Raw genomic sequence first — 18,694 nt, forward strand, 5'->3', positions numbered from 1 at the left:
TCTTTGCAGCAAACGAAAAACACTTGTCCCATTCATACAGCTCCCCTGTATGAGTTCGGTATGAAAACCCGGCACTCGGGATGCCTGCTGTCAGAAGACCAACGGCGTCATCCCGATGCTGAGAATACCGACAGGGGAGAGGTAAGCACCCTAACCTTCCCTCTTTAACCCCCTGACCCTCTTGTTGTGGTGCCTAACCCCCCCCCCCCCTACCGTAGCCTCTCCTAACTCCTCCCTGTCCATAGGCATGCCGGCTGTTGGGATCCCTGCACGTCTCCCCTCTTGCCGGGATTCTGGCGCCGGTGTCTTGCCCCTGGTTCGGGCGCCAGAATTTCATCACCTGGCATGCCTATGGTCAGTGCTTTTACTACACACCCCGCCCTGTATACCTGTCCCACATCAATTAACCCAATTTCCTGCACTTTTTTATACTTTGCACCCCAAATATGACATGTTGTTATTATTGACCAAATGGAGCTAATAAAAAAAAAAAAAAAAAATTTTTGCCTAATTAGTCATTTAAGTAGGGTGTCCCAGTGGTTCTGAACCGTCCTGACATTTTTACTTTGAAATTGGGGAAAATCCCTACTTTTCACCTGCTCAGTAGTTGGTGCACTTTGCAAACATTAGTTTTCATGTCAAAATTTGCACCCGTGAATACCGTGGCTAATAAGATATAAATTTGCACGATAAGCCGCTATTTCAAGAAAAATAAGTTATCACACCTAACTTATCCCACCTGCCAAGATTTTTCATGGCAAAAAGATGCTTGGCACTTGCAAAGTCACACGAGACCTGGCAGCTCACTCGCTCCGCATGGCGTACTGAGGCTTAGTGTATAAGGACACATCTGCATTAATATACTTGTTAATCTTACATTAGTTACTGTGCTCAGCACTTCAATAATTAATGGGTAATGCATTAATATTTGTGGATAATTTTATAACTTGCAGGACTCTACACTCTTGGAAAGGAATCTCTTCTAGTGGACTTAGCAGAGACTTTTAATTCTTGGGTGGTTGTTAGTCCCCAGAGACTGGAATTATTCACTGTTTTAGAGCTTGAAGATGTTTTTACAACACTGGATGGAGCTGGGAGAATCCGTGCGGTGGAGCAGTCTGAGGTCAATTACGCTAACATGGCTAAATGGAACTGTATCCATCCAACCATTGCTATTCTTCCCACCAGTCGCAAAGTAAAAGTCTGGCACAGAGATATCTATGTGGTTCCATACTCGGATCATTCTTCATATGATGAACTAACTGAGTTTGTTTCACAATTAAAGCCTTGTTCCATTATCCCTGTGGTGAAATCACAAGATTGTATGTCTCATTTAAAGCAGTACTTAAATCTTGAGGCAGCAAAAATTTGCGTGAAGATTCCTAATTCAGTTAAAGCATTTATGAAAAGACAGGACTTAACAAGTGAAGCGTGCACTAAAAAACCCAAGCTTGCGCGGAAGAATACACCTCGAGGGGTTGAATTTGATTCCCCTGAAAAGCTTTTGAGCTCATCACAGTCAGCAGTGCATTGTAGAGATAAACAGGAGAGCACCCCAAATTCTGCAGGCGATGGGATTCGCTTGGAAAAAGACAATATTGACAATTCATTCTCTGCTTCAGAACATGGCCGAGCATCAAAGCCTCTGACTGAGTCAACTTTGCTTGTATCAAACAAAAATAGGACTCCGATTGATTCTCCGTTTTCTGACCAAACTCGACAATCCTGCGATAATGAGTTTGAGATGCCTTCTGCAATCTTGTCCTCCAAAGACATGAACTTCACTGTTCTATCAAACTCTTCTTTTGTATATAAAGAGACAAGGACACCTCTTAGCCCTGATATCACTCTTTCTTCTATAAATTCTCCACATATGTCTCTCTCTATTACCAGGCCAGATGGGCTTTCCATATTGCCCTTTCAGAACCGAAAGAAATTTAACGCAAGGCACTTTCATCATCAAGTTGAGAGATATTTAGAACAGTGCATTCACAGACTGAACCATGGTAATGTCATTTAAAACCATTTTGTGTTTAAAGTTTGAAACCATTGTAAGAAAAAAATAGAAAACCTTAAGGGTTGCAAGAACAATGGTGATAAAAAAGTGAGACTCTAAAACAGTCCTGTTGCTTGAGTCAGCTGTGACCAGATTTATTTCTTACTTCTACCTAAAACTAGGTACACACGTAACAATGTGTACCCAGCCCTCTGTCTCGTGCGGCAGGGTGATGGCATCAACAAGCGCATACACACTTGCCGATGTTGGCAGCGACAGTGCAACAGCGGGGGCCATGCTGCATTCGGGAGCGTGCATCGTCAGCGACATGGCGGGTACACACTGGCCGATGTGGACGATATATTGTCCGATCGGACGACCTATCGTCTAGTGTGTACCCGCCATTACTTAAAATCCTCTCCAATTTGACAGCTTAAAAGAGCTGCTCTACCTGCCTGCTCATTTTTAAAGGATATGTTCACATTTTTATGTACTTTTTCATTGTATGCCACTGAAGTTTCAGTGTGTGTTTATTGACAATGGAAGACTTTGTCTAGCTATTAAAGTATATTATAACGTGTATGTGTATATGTATGTATGTGTGTGTATATATATATATATATATATATATATATATATATATAATATATATATATATGCGAGTGCAATCTGCATATAGTAGAGAGAAAGAGGGCAGTTTCTGTAGAGTGCAGAGAACAAGAGTCAGACTGAAATAGGTGAAGCAGGGAATGGGGAGAAAAGAAAGCTGGTAAGCCAGCTGTAGACAATCTGCTCAAGGAACATGGAGGCAAAGGGAAGGACAGAGTTGTGGTTGTAATATAAGAGCGTGTTTGAGTCAATGGTGTGTGTGTTTTGTTTTTTTGTTTGTTTTTTGTGTGTTTTTCTTTAATAATGGGAGAGACCAGGGCTCCCAATATGCAGAATGATGGCGCTCTTCCTGCCATATCTTATTTATTTTCCCTACAGGCTCTGACAATTCAGAAGTTTTAAACTCCCAACAGTTTTAAATCCCTAACTGGGATGCTGAGAGATCTAAGGCTCTGTACTTGGCAGTCTGCATATATTTGATATTAAAAACTAACAACGCATGGTTTGGACTGCCAATCTGACAAGAGTCAGGGGCTAGAAGTATTTACAGCACTGGATGGGGAGTTCTGTTAGATGGGTAGAAGGGGGGGGGGGGGTGTTAATAAAAAATTTTATTTTCTGGCGGAATTGGCCTTTGGGTTACATTGCTAGTCTTAATCTAACCCAAATCCTTCTCAAAATTCTAAACTCATCATACGCGTAAACTATTCCCACATATTTACGCCATCCACCTTCTCTGAAACATGTACATTCAGTGTACTTGGTGGTGCCCAACTAGGGGCCAACCGTGTATACACAGAACAGCAGATGCATGATACAGGGCCGTGGCTACACATGTGACTGCATGTATTGAATCATTAGAAATGTTTCAGGGAAGAATGTAACAGAGGTGTATCCATTCAACCTACAGTCTGGCATCCATTTAGAGATGCTGCCACTCTTATATAGTATGATTTAAATCTTGCTGTGTTGTTGGTTTTCTCCATGTATATTTAATTGCTAAATGGAAAATATAAACAATTCTAATGCTCTGACCTGAAGCTGCAGGTGTGTAGGGTTGTCAAACCCTCTGAAGTATAGTGGTAAAAAAATGGGTGGGACACCTACGCTGTTAGATAACGAAACACATTAAATATACAACAATGATGGACAGTAGATAGAAATAAAAAGGATTAATGCATCAATACAAGTAAGTAAACATATAAAAGCGCTCTCAATGAGCTGGAGAATTGCTCTAAAAAATGCACAGAACTTGATATAAATATCATACAGATGGTATTAAGATCCACTTGATCCGCTCCTAGTGTGGGGTTACTATAGTCATTGGTAATTAGGACTGACTCGCATTTGAATGGTAGATTGTATTAAAGCAGCAGAACTTTACCAATAATGGATATGTAGTTCCTGGGGAGATCCTCTGGCATCCAGCCCATCAAGGATGGTGTTGAAGCACAAATGTTGAAGGTATCCACCAAAAAGCTGCATATAGTTCCAAGATTGAGAGAAATAGTCCAATAATGTCCAAGGTAACACTGGAGCCCGGAAAGACAGTCATTATAGTAGAAGTTGTAGAAATTCTGTAGATATCATGAATAGTTTTATAGACTGGTGTATTATTAAAATAAAAAAACAAAAGCAAACGTAACTAATGCAGGAAATAGTCATTGTAATCTATTTGCTATTACCAAGTTTGCATATGGATACAGGATATTCCAAAGTAGCCCTATTTAGAGCAGGAGAAATTGCACTGATATCGCTGTTTTTGAGATGCTTTGTTTCTGGTGCAGTTTTCTAGTTGTTGATTGATATTTGCTCCAGATGCATCTATTTGCTCAATTTTATGTTTGCATGTACCTTTAAAAAGTGTGTAACTTCAAAATACAGATGTGGAAATGGAAGCAAGCAGTAGGCCAGTGGTTCTCAAACTCGGTCCTCAGGACCCCACACAGTGCATGTTATCCATGTCACCTAGCAGGAGCACAGGTGTGCTCATTACTCAATGACACATTTTAAAAGATTCACAGATGGAACTAATTATTTCACTTGTGATTCTGTTAGAAGACCTGGAAAACATGCAATGTTTGTTTGTGGTCCTGAGGACCGAGCCTGAGAACCTGTGCAGTAGACAAACGTAAGACTGTGTATATGCAATAGGACAGCTTTACATAACTACATCCCCTTGTATGGCAGCTGGAGATTGAGCCTAAATAAAAGTACAGACTTAAGATGGCCACTCCAGTCATTTGTCTTAAATTACAAATTGCTTTAAAAGTCTACAAGTAACAATGACATCCAATAGGAGTTACAATGTAACATAGTTTTAATACTTTTTCTTTTACAGGTGCTGCCATTCAGAAGAACACATGTACTGCTCAAGGTTCCACTGAGGAAATAGGGGTTTACCCCATATTTAAACTGCAAATAAGTAGTTCTTCGTTTTAGATCATTGTACAATGAATTGTAAGTTTGTTTCTAGTTTTTATTCTATTAAAATGTATGTATTTTTAGTGGGTCTTTGTGTTGATGTTTTTTGCACATTATCTATCTAAAGTTTTTGTAGTGTGGGATGTATTACACTCAGTGGGGCTGATGTAGAGTTGAATACAAGGCTGTATGCGAAGCGTATATTTTGTGTTTTCATTGTGTTCTGCACAGCGCTGGCCCGACCATTACGCACCGTACGCCGACGTGTAAGGCGCCATGCTCTGTGCAGGGAGCAGCGCATAAATCTCCACCTACCTGTCCTGTGTCCTGGTCGCTGTGAAGTGAGAGAAAAGGATGGGGAGCGGAAGAGGAGGCTTACTTGATGTAAACAGGTCTGCCCACCCCTAGGTATGCACACTCTGGAACTAAGTGTATGCAACTATGGGCATTGCAGAGTGATACTGAAACCGAAGGCATATCCACTTGCCAGTGTAGGAGCATAACTGAGCTGTAACTGGGCATTCTCATACAGTCTCAAGTTGAAATAGTGTGTTGACTGAATGGCTATGCAGAGTTGTGTGTAGGGGTAAATGAGCCAGCATACAGATGTGTCCCACATACTTCTATCCTTCATGTGCTACAAGTCACGTTACATAAAGCGTGAACGCTGTGTAACTTTGTAGCGCCAAGTGGCTTTTCGTGCTACCATCTCCCTTAAAAAGCATAATTTGTAAAGCAAATAGGACGGACAAGCAGCTTCTGCTGATTAAAATGATATGCAGCATGCCTATATTCTGTGTGCATCTGCATGCGAAATGCTACGTTACAATGTCGGCAGCTGTGACATCATAACGTAGCAACGTAGCATTTCGCATGCAGATGCACACAGAATATAGGCATGCTGCATATCATTTTAATCAGCAGAAGCTGTGTATGCGTCCTATTCGCATCACTTTGTGAAATAAGACTCATTTTAACGGAAAAAGTTGCACGAAAAGACAACATTACTGAGTCATGTCCTGGCGCGACTAGAAGGGCTGTTTAATGCACAAGGACGCTTTATGTATGTGGACACATCTGTACGTGCAGCCAGATACAACCAGCTAATAAGCACAAGAAAAGGGTTTTTTTAATTGGATTTTTTGATGGTGCAAAACATTCATTATCTGGTTTTATTTAAATTAAAATACTTAAACTATAATACACCCGATTTCAATATTCCTTATCATGTATCAATGAAAGTAACAAAAATTTAAAAAAATGAAATCTTATATGCATGATCAGTGAAGAAAGCACCCTTTGGCTTGAAAGATTAACTCTATCTATTTGAACAGCGGTTTGGCATCAATTTACCTTACAAATTGCGTTACAAAGTGCTGACATTTTGTGACCAACTCTTCAATATTGCCATGTATTTGTACCAGCCTTCAGGCATCTGCCCTTGATAAAACTACTATCAGATGTGTACAGTGGCTGCTCCAGAGGTGAGGCTGCAGCGCAGTCCAAAATCCAAATAGGGGAGTCACACCAACTGCCAGTGAGTCCCAGCCATCTATGTCTAGCAGCATTTGAAGTGGCAGTTGGTATAGTTTCTCTATTTGAGTTTTGGAGTGATCTGCAGCCTCACCTCTGGAGCCGCCACTGGACGTATAAGTGTCTCGGTGTGGGACTACATCTATTTGCAATTTCACAAATGCACTCTTAGTGTAATAAGGCCCAAAATACCCACTTTTGAAATTGAATAATAAGTGTACTCCGCTATATAATCCTGTGATTCACTTTTGAGCTGTAAAGTAATGGGGCCCATACATCAGCAATCACAAAAAAATATTATTTATATAAATTGCTAATATATTTTTCATCCAAAGATCAGATCGACAAATCATGTAAGTGCCCATTTTACTAGTAAACTACTAGTAACGGTCTGCAAATCAGCTGATTATTACCATACACTAGCAAACTACAGCACCGATTGCTTGGTAAAATCCAACATGTTATGTTAGATAACCTGATTCACTGATTCTGATCACTTTTTGTCCGGAATCGGAAATCGGTGAAACCCCATACACTGCCAATACTTTTTACACAATCCTCTGCAAAACGCAGAATTGTTCCAATTGATTGATGGGCCCTATAAGCTTACAAGGGGATGTAGTTATACAGACATCCAAATCCTGATGCCGGAAATGCCAGCCCGAATGAGGTAAGTCCGGGGTGCCCGTAGCCGCTGTTTGTATTCTGACAGTTGGCATCCCGACAGTCGTCATTACATACCCAGTCCGCTTTCAAGCACTGGAACATGCCTATATCTTAACAGATTCTGAGATATTTGGTATTATGTTTACACTCTGAGTTGTATGCAAGCTAGTATACTGTTATCAGTGGCATTCAAGAAGAGACTGCTGTGTGCCCCCAATGGGATAACTGGCAAGAAATCTGTGTTTGTATAGTAAGTTTATCTTCCCTCAAGATCACAACTTTTATCTCAAGTTTTTACCACTCTGAGTTGGTCCTGAAGTGTGTGTGTGTGTAATATATATATATATAATGTGACTGTTAATAGGTATTTCATTAAGTAAGTCATCTTACTATTAATACTAGAGATGTGTCCTCATACATCTAGCCTCCTTGCACGTTAAACAGCCCTTCTAATCATGCCATGCCGTGGAGTGGGTCAGTAGCACTGAGTGTATTTTTGTGCGACTTTTTACCTTCAAATGCGTCTTATTCACACAGTGATGCAAATAGCTAGTACAAGCTCCTTCTGCTGATTAAAATGATATGCAGCATACTGTACCTATGTTCTCTATGCATCTGCGGGTGTATCTGCATGCGAAACGCTACGTTAGTGTTACAACCGCTAACACTGTAACGTAGCATTTCACATGCAGATACACCCGCACTCGCTCAGAGAACATAGGCATGCGGCATATCATTTTAATCAGCAGAAGTAGCTTGTACTAGCTATTTGCATCAGGGGCCAATCTAGCAGCGGTGCAGTCAGTGCCTTGCACCGGGGCCTGTTGTGGAGCAGGGGCCCATGGCCACCTGCATCTGACAGTGCCGCTGCTACCCGCTGACCCGTTCCCTTTTTAAGTAATTGGATGGAGCCAGAGCTGGCCGCTCAGGCTCCACCATGACACGCAGTAACACCCGCCGTCCTTGTGTTGACACGGCGCGTGTGACGTCATGATGTTGCGCGCGCCCCTGGAGAGACGCTGATCGAGAGGAGCGGCACCGTGGAAGAAGCGGTCTCTGTCAAGAAGAAGCCGTACGGAAGGTAAGTGACAGAGTAACGTTAGTGGTAAAACAAATCCTGGACGGGCAGCGGGAGGGGGTTGCGGGCAGCGGACGGACGGACCACCACCAAGTGTGACAACTGACAAATAAGGCTGGGCCGCGCAACGGGTGGGGGTTATTTCTGTGGTGGTGAAAAAAAAAAATAGGCTGGGGTCGGGCATTGTGGGCAACTCTGTTGCGGTGGCCTGTGGTGGTGAAAATAAAAAGGCTGGGTAGCAAGGGGGGGAAACAGTATTGTGGTGCGTGGTGGTGGAAAAAAAAATAGGCTGGGTAGCGAGGGAGGGGGGTTGTTGCGGCAGAGACTGGACGTATTGACGGTTATGACTAGAATAGAGGGCTGCAGGGGACCTGTGACGTCACACCCACGTGACCCGCATGAAAGGAGGAGGGGCGGGGATGCTAATAAGGGACCAAAATTGTCCACTTGCGGGCTCGCCACGCTTCGGGCACGGTGGCTCGCTACGCTCGCCACAAATATTTATTCCCCCTCTGTGCTCTCATGGATGGTAACGCAGGAGCGGTCCAGCAGCGGTCATGTGGTGGATACGTCACAGAGGTCCTTTCTGCACATAGGATCTAGTGGAGTGAAGTGGGGAAAAACAAAAGGCTGTACTGTACACATGCTTGAAAGGAAGTAAACATTGCAACAAGGTCCTAACGTCTCTTGTTTTTCTTCTGTGGGTTTGTGTCAGATGTGGGGGTGCCAGGAATGGGGAGGGCCCAAAGCATATTCTTGCACCTGCGCCCACCACTCTCTAGTTCCGCCACTGATTTGCATCACTGTGTGAATAAGACACATTTAAAGGTAAAAAGTCGCACGAAAGATGCTCAGTGCTACTGAGGCATATGGAGCTCCCGCGTTGTGTGGCGCGACTTGTAGCGCATGGAGGATAGATGTATGTGGACATCATCTGTATGCTTCCAAAGTTCATGTAGCAACTCTCAAATACCATGATATGGGTGTTTATATCAAAATGATTCAATTTTTGTAAAATGTATGGATATTAGGAATCACAAAGGTCAGGGTGCAGTGGCCAGTTCAACAATCAAATAGTCCAGAATGGGGACAGTGTGGGGTTGAACTCTGGATGCCAATATGTTAATAATGCGATTTAAAAAAAAAAATTTATCAGTGTCAGCTTTACAACTTTAAACATGATGTTTTACCATCATGGTTGAAGTTGTAAAGCTGAAACTGTTAAATTACATTTTTAACATGTCGGCATACTGGATTGGACCTCAATGTCCCTGTCTCCGGTGTCGACCATTTGATTGTTGAATTTGCGTAGCCAAACCCCCATAGGAGTTCCCTGATATAAAAGCATGAGTCTGTAGGTTGAGTTGTTTTCTAGCATGGCACATTTATACCTTTTATAAAGTACACAATTTTATTTTTTAGTGAAATGAGTGATTGACACACAAAAGAAAACCTAGCAGGCATAACTAAACTTTTTGCTATTTTTAGTTAAAATTTTTACTGAATTTTTTTTCTTCAAAACATTTTATTGAAGCAGTTTAAATATATGTAATAGCTGAAGAACCCGGCGTTGCCTGGGTTTAAATCTTCAAGTGTTATTAAGTGATGTTGTCCAAATCCATCCAGTGGAAGTCCCAGAACAGGCTCCCTCGGTCACATTTCTGTCCGGCGCACTCTGCCGTGAGGGCTGACTATGACCCCAATCACTCCATTAAGCATCCCAGACAAAGTGTCACCTCCCTGTGAAATTTTCATCCAAATCCATCCAGTGAAAGGCCCAGTATAGGCTCCCCTGGTCAAAGTTCTGCCCAGTGTACACCAACGGGAGGTTCGACCAGGACCTCAACCCCCTAGTTTTTTTTCTGAGATCCAGTGTTACCACTCGGAAGTTTTCATCCAAATCCATCCAGTGAAAGGCCCAGTATAGGCTCTTCGGGTCAGAGTTCTACCCAGCGTACACCAAAGGGAGGTCCGACCGGGACCCTAACCCCCTAAAACCTGTCCAGGATCAAACTGGACCACCTCGCGTTGGTTTCATCCCAATCGGTGCAGGTGTGTACGAATGTGTAAGCGGCCAGACAAACCCACAGACTACTGACTTTTATATATAAGGTTTGTCGCTTTGTTGCTATGTGGTCTAATAGTTTACTCTTTCAATACTAAATAATTAAGATATTCACCAACAAATAAATATATATATATATATATATATATATAATATATATACACACACACACACACGAGAAATTCATAATTGTCATGTAGCAAAGAAAAAAAACAGAATCAGGCCCATGTTTTGTTTACTTTTACGGTAATTTACTCTATGCGCCACAAGGTGGCAGCATTGATTAAAAACATTACAGAATTACTTTTTGTCTTTTAGAAACATTTTCTGTTACAAAGAGCAAGTTTATACAGAGTAAATGTAAATATTTATCCATTTAAAATTCCATCATCTGCAGATGTACATCATGTTGCGTATTCTGAGTCTGGTGTGGAAATATAGAAATCCGATTACTTTCTTTTATTTTCGGGAAGGCTGGAGGTGGACACGAATGTGACAAGCCCATGGAAAGTTATGGCTTTACTCATTTTCTTCCTTAGACTTTTATCCTAGTTTATTGGTTTGGTTTTGGAAAGTGAGGTGGGGATTGCTGATGTTCGAAGAACATATATTGTAGTAACATGTTCACCTATGACTGTTAATGTCTCCCAAAGGATTATGACTGATATCTGCTTTTAAAGTAATATTCTATAAAGCATGTAAGAAGTGACATATGCCTTGTCCTTGTAATATGAGTAGCTTGGTGGGCTGGTATTAACATAAGTTGTCTTGCATTGCATATGATATACAAGATCTACTACAGAGGGTAGGTAACCTGTGGCACTCCAGCTGCTGTTAAACTACACATCCCAGCATACTTCGCCACATTTTTAGTTTGCTTAAACAGCAAAGCTTATGGCAGGGCCTCCTGGGATGTGTAGTTCTATAGCAGCTGGAGTGCCACAGGTTGCCTTCCCTTAATCTGCCATAACCACAGAAGTAAACAAATAGAATAACAATATTTTTTTACCACCAATATTATGATAATCTTTCGTAATTTAATAGAATTAAGGCTGGTTGGTTATATAGAATAAAGTTATGAAATGTAGGTTTATAAAGAGGATACATTTTTGTATAAAATATACAACTGGAGAATGTTTCCATTAGTTTAATGATTGCATCTATTGTTTTAATTTTCTGTAATAACATCTTTTGTTTGAAGTTTGAAATTTTTTTTATTTTTTACCTTTTTTTTTTTTTTTATTTTATTGTTGCAATTATTTTTTTCAGCAAACGGGCTTCCCCCATATCAACTGCATTGTTTAATGTGTTCCTGGCTGGAAGAGTCTGCACATGATCAGATGTGATCTTCACTCCCCTCTCCTACAGGCCCTAAACTGGATCGCCTTCCCCTTAAGAAACTAATTTAAACTAGGCATGAGTGGGTTCGGATTTACTCTGTTCTTATCGCCACATTACCGCAAGTTCGGATTAGTTCGGATTTATTTTATTGGCTATCCAAAACACGATAGCCGATAAAATGCCGTTATGAGAACCGAGTAAATCCGAACCCGCTCATCTCTAATTTAAACACACTGTTTACAATGCCCTCACCCAATCCTTTCCTATTTACATCTCTGACCGTCTCTCCCTTCACACTCCTGCTCGCCCACTTCGCTCCACAAATTAATGTCACCTCTTCTGCCAACTGATTACTTCCTCCCTCTCCCACCGCCAAGGTCTTAGACCATGCTGGTCCCTACCTCTGGAACTCTCCCTGTCAGACTTTCCACCCCTCTACAAAACAGATGGGCTGTCAAGACCCAATTCTTTATCGGAGCTTTCCAGCTCTCATCCTAGCCCACTGCTCCTTGAATACTGTCTCTCCTCTCTTTAAAGCAGTGTCCAATTGTTTAATTGCAAAATCCTGATTTTAATTGATTTGCACTGAAGTCACTTAGATCAAAGTGACTTCAGTGCGAATCAATTAAAATCAGAATAATACAGGTACCTTGGGCCAAACATTTATCTTGAAAAATTCCCCAAAGGAGGGACAAAACTCTATGATCCAGACCAAGTCACCAGCTGTTTTTAAGAACCCCACTGTCTGTTTAACCCAGTCGGGGTATTATTATTATTTTTTTCCCTTTCATATGACCCGGATTGCTCGGTGTAAGAGAAACAAGCCAGTCTCCTGCGAAACACCTGCAGCCGCTCTTCACACGGACATACAAGCCCGCAAGTATGAGAACCTAACACTACACCGCTGGGTTGTGAGAAGTTGGCCCCCTATAGGAGGAGTGCAGTGCGCTGATTCCAGGCCTATGCTAGTGCTCCCGCCGCCCAGTCCTCCCATCACTTTTCCAACTATTAACATCAGAGGTGTGCACCCTGTCCTGGATAAAAAGCCATTGCAGAGAACTTTCCAACGCCGCTCCTATTCTATACAGAATAGTGCAGCGGCTGGTCAGCATTCAATACTTTGTTTCATACAATGTAGCTGTGAAACATAGGCTGATGTAATGAAAAATACAAACACTCATTATCCGTGGATCCCGATCACAGTACATTTCTCTAGAATAAACAAGAACTTTTTTTCTTTGAAATCAAACAAACACATACTCTAAAGGAACTTTGATTGCTATTATTACTATAAAAGTCCCCATTGTTAAACTCATTATAACAAAGTCAAAAGACTCTATTCACTCATTATTTTCATATTATATATTCTTTATTGTGGTTTTATGTGTATTGTTTTATCTGCTTAAATATGCTGCTGTTATTATTGTAAATGTTCTACGTGATTGTATACTTATTTAGCAATAAATTGGTATTGTTATATTCAGTCATTCCTCTACGAATTTATTACATTTACTATATCTACTAAATTATTTAATTCTGTTTAGCTATATGTTTCTCTGGCGCAGTCTTTCCCAAAAAAAAACCTTTTCTATTGATTGTCATTTATTCTTTAGACATACTGGTATACAGTATGTACAAAGGCCAGGGATAAAAAGCTACAGACAAAGTACTAAATACAGTATGAGTTCTATTACCTCCCAGAAGATCAATATTACACAGACATGTCTGGTTAAGCAAACAAAAGTAGTATACAATATAGAGCTGTGGTTTAGGCATTAATGAGCTGGGGTGGGTCGGAGCTGGTAACACTGAATGCCACCCTGAATGGTTTTGTTTCTAACACACTATCTTCAATGTTTTTCACTATTGTTCTTCACAGTGCTTAAATGACAAAGGACTATTATGTGTTCTGCAGCAAGAATTAAATATTGCAAAGGGAAGAATGATTATGATTACATTGGGGAAAAAATGACTACTACACAATTGACAATGCAAAATGGGAGGGGTGGGGAATCATGACATGAAGCTTGGTTGTTGGGGAAAAACTAATTATAGAGATGGGTGTAATGGAATAACACAAATTGGAAAGTTGATAGCATGCAATTAAAGTAGGTAACCAATAAAGATTTTAATAGACATGGCAGACAAATCCACCGTCAACACTCTTTTTTTTATGAAATAGGATTAATTATTCAATGTGCTGCGAAGCTTTGTTCTCTACTTCCCATCACCGGTGTTTCTGTACAGTAGATTGTTATGATCAGTAGAGGGCCAGCTACACCCTGGAGGCAAGCTCTACTTGGCCCATTAACCTACTATACAGCAGCATTTCAAACACATTTTAGTAGGCTGTATTTGGTAAGAATGCAGAGCTGGAAACTCATAAGTTGTCAGTCTTGTCCTCCTAATGGATAATTATAATTGTTAAAATGATTTCTGCACTGATACCAGGTAAATAGTGCAGTCATTACAAATAGAACCTGTGTGACTATTAGTTACACTAATTTTAGCATATGTATGTAACCTGCAACGTGTACAGCAATATGGAAAACATACTGTAATGCAATATGCACCTTTACTGCAGACTGGTTCCATGTGTATAACTACGGATGAATAGCCCTTTTGCTGGCCAAAATGGGTGTTTTTCTGATGACAGGGCTAATTCTTGCGTCACTCTGTACATGATAGGCTTCTGTCGGCGGTATGATTTGAATTTAAAGAATAAATATTTATATGTATTAGCGGATATGTGAGCTTTAAATTCCACTGTGCATGAATGCACAAGCCGGTCACCTGCATTTCAAACAAACCTCTTAACTAGAAGAAACAGGACCGCTTCTTAGTAAGGACAGCATGTGGCTATCTTAGTATGCGCATACCTCCAGCCCTAACAACAGAGCCGCCAGCTGTTTACTTAATAGCAATACATCCTGATGCCAAGCATCACCCCGACCCTCTTCCCCTGGGTCTAACTCTGGGAGACTGTTACATTTTTATTTTGCTATAAATATATATTATATATATATATATATATATATATATATATATATATTAGTACCAGCATACTCTGCAATACTTTACGATTGAGAAGAAATACTAATAAAAGAACTGGGTATTACCAAACAGACCAAGAAACAGCAATACAGAATTATACTGCGCTAATACTCAGATTCCAATCAAATATTAAATGTCCCAATACAAGTCTGTTAGTATTATTAAAGAGTGTACTATGGAGCTCATTCAGACCCTCTCGTTAGATGTGAACGCTCGTTCCATGCGTATGCAAATCCAGCGCACGCCCAGCAAGACAGGTGATCGCATGGCAAGGCATTAGCACGCCCACTTTGTCTTGGCGTGCGATCAGTTTGTGTATGTAGACGCCCACCAGCCATTCATAAGACGCCCACTTGCGCACGTCATCTCCAGTGCTTGAAACTATTGGTACATCGAGCACCATCGGATGAGAACGCAGCGCTTGAGGTTGACCGTACCCCGCCGCTATCACTGCGATCACGTCAGTGTGTATTTCAACCAGGTGACGTGTGCAATGATGCCTGTTAATTATGCACGCCTCTGTAACGGCGATGGAACATTCAGGCACGCCTGCGTTCGCACCTCCACTCCCCCGTTTCTAGTGGCCTGGTCCTGTCCCCACCCACAAACGGCCTCTCCTGTTACTCATTCTGCTGGGCTGTCTATGCTGGGCGAGCGTACGATTCCCGATCTCTCGCTGTGGTTCGCGCACGTGAATTGCGATGCATGCGCAGAAAGCGACAATCGGCCAGCTACGAGCGAACGCATCCTAGTGAAAGGGTCTGAATCAGCTCCTATATTCCCACAGGGCTTTATAGGTGTATTCACTAAATCTTTACACAAGGTGGCTGCCTCCTATGTAAACCTGCTGTTTGCCAGTTATTAAATCAGCATATATAGTAAAAAGTAGAAGGTTTAAATAAATGTAAAATGAATAGTGACTTAGGGCCTCATTCACAGTGGACATAAACGTGAGTTACAGAAATTTATTTTCAACTGCAAGTTTTACTTTTTTGTGTGCATGCACATGTTTTTTGCACTGCACATCCTTTTTCAGCCAGAAACGTCACTTGCGACAGTAAGGGTGTTTTGTAGGTTGTAGTTGCAAATTGCTGGCCGCCAAACAGAAACAATCGCGTTTGCTTGGAGGGGCCTGACTTTAGTGTTCTAAAACCCTGGTGTAAGTTGCACACTGTGGGCCTGATTCAGACCCGCTCACTATCTGCGTACGCTCGCTGGATGCGTATGCAAATTTGTCAAAGTGATGTCACTGTAAGCAGACGCTCGCCAAGGCATAAGCACGCCCACCATGTCTTAACGAGCGGCCACTTTGTCTGAGCGCACGCCCAATCGCACAGGCAGAGCCACCCACCAGAACACGTCATCTCCAGGAAGTGTATTAAAACATTGGTACATCGAGCAGCATCGGATGCTAACGCAGTGCTTGCGGTTGCTTTACCCTACCGCAAGCATTGCGAGGAAATCAGTGTAAAAAAAAAGGCAAGTGACGTGTACTATGACGCTGCCTGTTAATTATGCACGCCTCTAAAACGGCGTTGAAACACTCAGGTACGTCTGCGTTTGCATCTCCTACCCCCCGTTATTAGTGTCCTACCCCTGTTACCACCCACAAACAGCCTCTCCTGTCACTCATTACCCTGGGCTGCCTTTGCAGGGTGCGCAAGAGGGTTGCGATCGCAGTGTGTAGTTTGCGCATGCGCAGAACGAAGCGTGCGCGTACACAGAACATTGGGCTGCTGGCGAACGCACAGTGCGAGCGAGCAGCTCTGAATCAGGCCCTGTGTCTGATTGGACAAAAAGCAGGGGCAATTTTTTGAATGAGTATATTTGAATACTAAGGGAAATAACTATATTTTGCCATATATAAGTTTAGGGCCAACATTACGAATTTTGTTCCCTGGTTTCATAGATCAACCCTTTGTAAACCTGCTACCCTCCATTGCTTGTAATCAATGTAAAATTGAAAATGTTTTCAAACAATTGATGTTAGTTTTGGATCGGTGACTAATGTTATAGCCATACTGTAGTGTAGTATATTTCTATCATTCCTTGAATTGGGAGCTTGCTTGGCACTTGTAAGGTTATTGACGATAGAAAGCTATTATCCATGGCACTCTAGTGTTGTGTTATCGGTTTCACAGATATGGGAGACAGCAAGCAAGGAGCATGGGGCAGTGGGTTAGGATGAGAGCTGGATGGCTTTGAAGACGCCTTAATATTCGCATTAACTACTGTACTGTTTGCTGTTTTGTTAGGCTATGTCACCAGAATATACATTGCATTGCCCACAACTAAAAAATGTTTAGCATCAATTATATTATTTTTAGTTCTAAATAAAATAGATGAGGTGTACCAAAGAAAGAAGAAACAAGAAGGGCTTGTTGTTGGGGCACTCTTAACTCAAAAGCTATATAAAATATAACCTTTAATAATAATTATTACAATTATGCAGATCTCCTTGTTAAGCCGGAATAAATTTGAATGGATATGGCGAAAATATTCAGAAATGTTCCGGGTGATCAATCTCCTACAACATTGTATTAAAATTCTAAGTATCGTATTCATACAATGTGACAATTATGTAAGAAGATATTGGGGTACCTCTTTACCGAGGCGAAGCAGGAAGCACTACCGATGAGATGTAAGAACATCTCATCGGCCGGAGAGGTGGAGCGTTAACTCCCCCCTCCGGCGCTACCCGTTAGAGACAGCAGCGTATCAGCCTAGTGCTGATGCGCTGTGTCTCTGTCCCGGCTGGCTCCACTGAGCAAGTATCGCGAGATCCCCGCGTGGAGCTGGCAGCCGCCGCAGCAGGGACAGCGCTGTCCCTGCTGTGGGGATAGGCTAGCGCCAGGCTGTAGCTGTCGATAAGGCCAGCTACAGCCGGCCGAATGGTCAGACGATCTGACCATTCGTACATAGCCCAGGCTATCGGTGCTGCTATCTTGTAGATAGCGCATAGCGCCCCTGTCATTTACCGCCCAGACCCCCGATCATACACCGGGGAGAAGCGTTATCAGTGCACATAACGTGTGCTGATACCGTTTCTGGGCTTCATACATCTTCCACAATGCCCATAGTAACCCTGAGGTTAACAGACTCTTAAGTATTACTATATGAGCACTATGCTGTGTTAACACTCTGTCCCAATCCACCTCTTGTATGTTAAAACCTACAGCACCTGGTATTCCAAGGTGGTCAACCATCCAAGTACTAACCAGGCCCAAAACTGTATAGCTTCCAAGATCAGACAAACCCAGTATGGTATGGCTGTAGGTGTATCACTATTCGATAGTCTGGATGCCCTGGTGTACACTTTCTTTAAATAAATAATACAAAATTCAAAGAAAGTATTGCAGAAGCGTACTTTAATTGTATCACAGGTAAGTCATAATCACTGTGTTCTAGTCAAAATATCACATATGTATAACAAAGTGGACTCCTCATTGGAGACAGTCCTACAAACACTATTGCTATGTGTACACCAGGGCATCCAGACTCTTTCGAATAGTGATACACCTACAGCCATACCATACTGGATATGCCCAATCTCGTGTGATCTTGTTTCTTTGGTACATGTTATACTCTGGGCTTTGGGAGCGCCACCAGCAACGTGTTATGGTACACTATAAGTATTGAGATATAATATGGTTGGTTTGTATTCATTTGGTAGACAATATGAGGTTCTGTGCTGTACCCTCCCCTTTTTGTTTAAATTTTAAAATAGATGAGGACAAGGATTCAGCAGTACTTTATTTGCATACCACTAGTGATGGCATTGCTTTATTTCTCTTACAATGTACATATCTGGGTGGGGTTATTTCAGCCCCTTTACCCTTTTTCCTGTTCACATTGTTACTTATTGCTCAATTGTAATCTTTCATTGTCTGACCAGCTTTGAGTATGTGACTAGAGTGAATGTGCAACC

The 18,694-nt window shown here is 41.7% G+C and overlaps 1 protein-coding gene across 3 annotated transcripts in view; it reads left to right on the forward strand.

The window, feature by feature from the left end:
- Positions 1-5,112, forward strand: part of LOC148479698 (5' exonuclease Apollo-like) — a 29,309-nt gene extending 24,197 nt beyond the window's left edge. For 2 of the 3 annotated variants that reach the window (XM_088454443.1, XM_088454442.1), the window contains exons 5-6: positions 954-2,006; positions 4,947-5,112. In XM_088454443.1, the coding sequence (XP_088310569.1) occupies positions 954-2,006; positions 4,947-5,047 (1,154 nt within the window). In that variant the 3' untranslated portion in view covers positions 5,048-5,112. Of the gene's footprint in view, positions 1-953; positions 2,574-4,946 lie in introns of those variants that run through there. The other variant, XM_088454444.1, reaches the window with a different exon arrangement.
- Positions 5,113-18,694: the final 13,582 nt, after the last annotated feature.

Source organism: Taudactylus pleione, unplaced genomic scaffold (genome assembly GCF_031769625.1).
Source record: "Taudactylus pleione unplaced genomic scaffold, aTauple2 ptg000615l, whole genome shotgun sequence".
Lineage (NCBI taxonomy): Eukaryota > Metazoa > Chordata > Amphibia > Anura > Myobatrachidae > Taudactylus > Taudactylus pleione.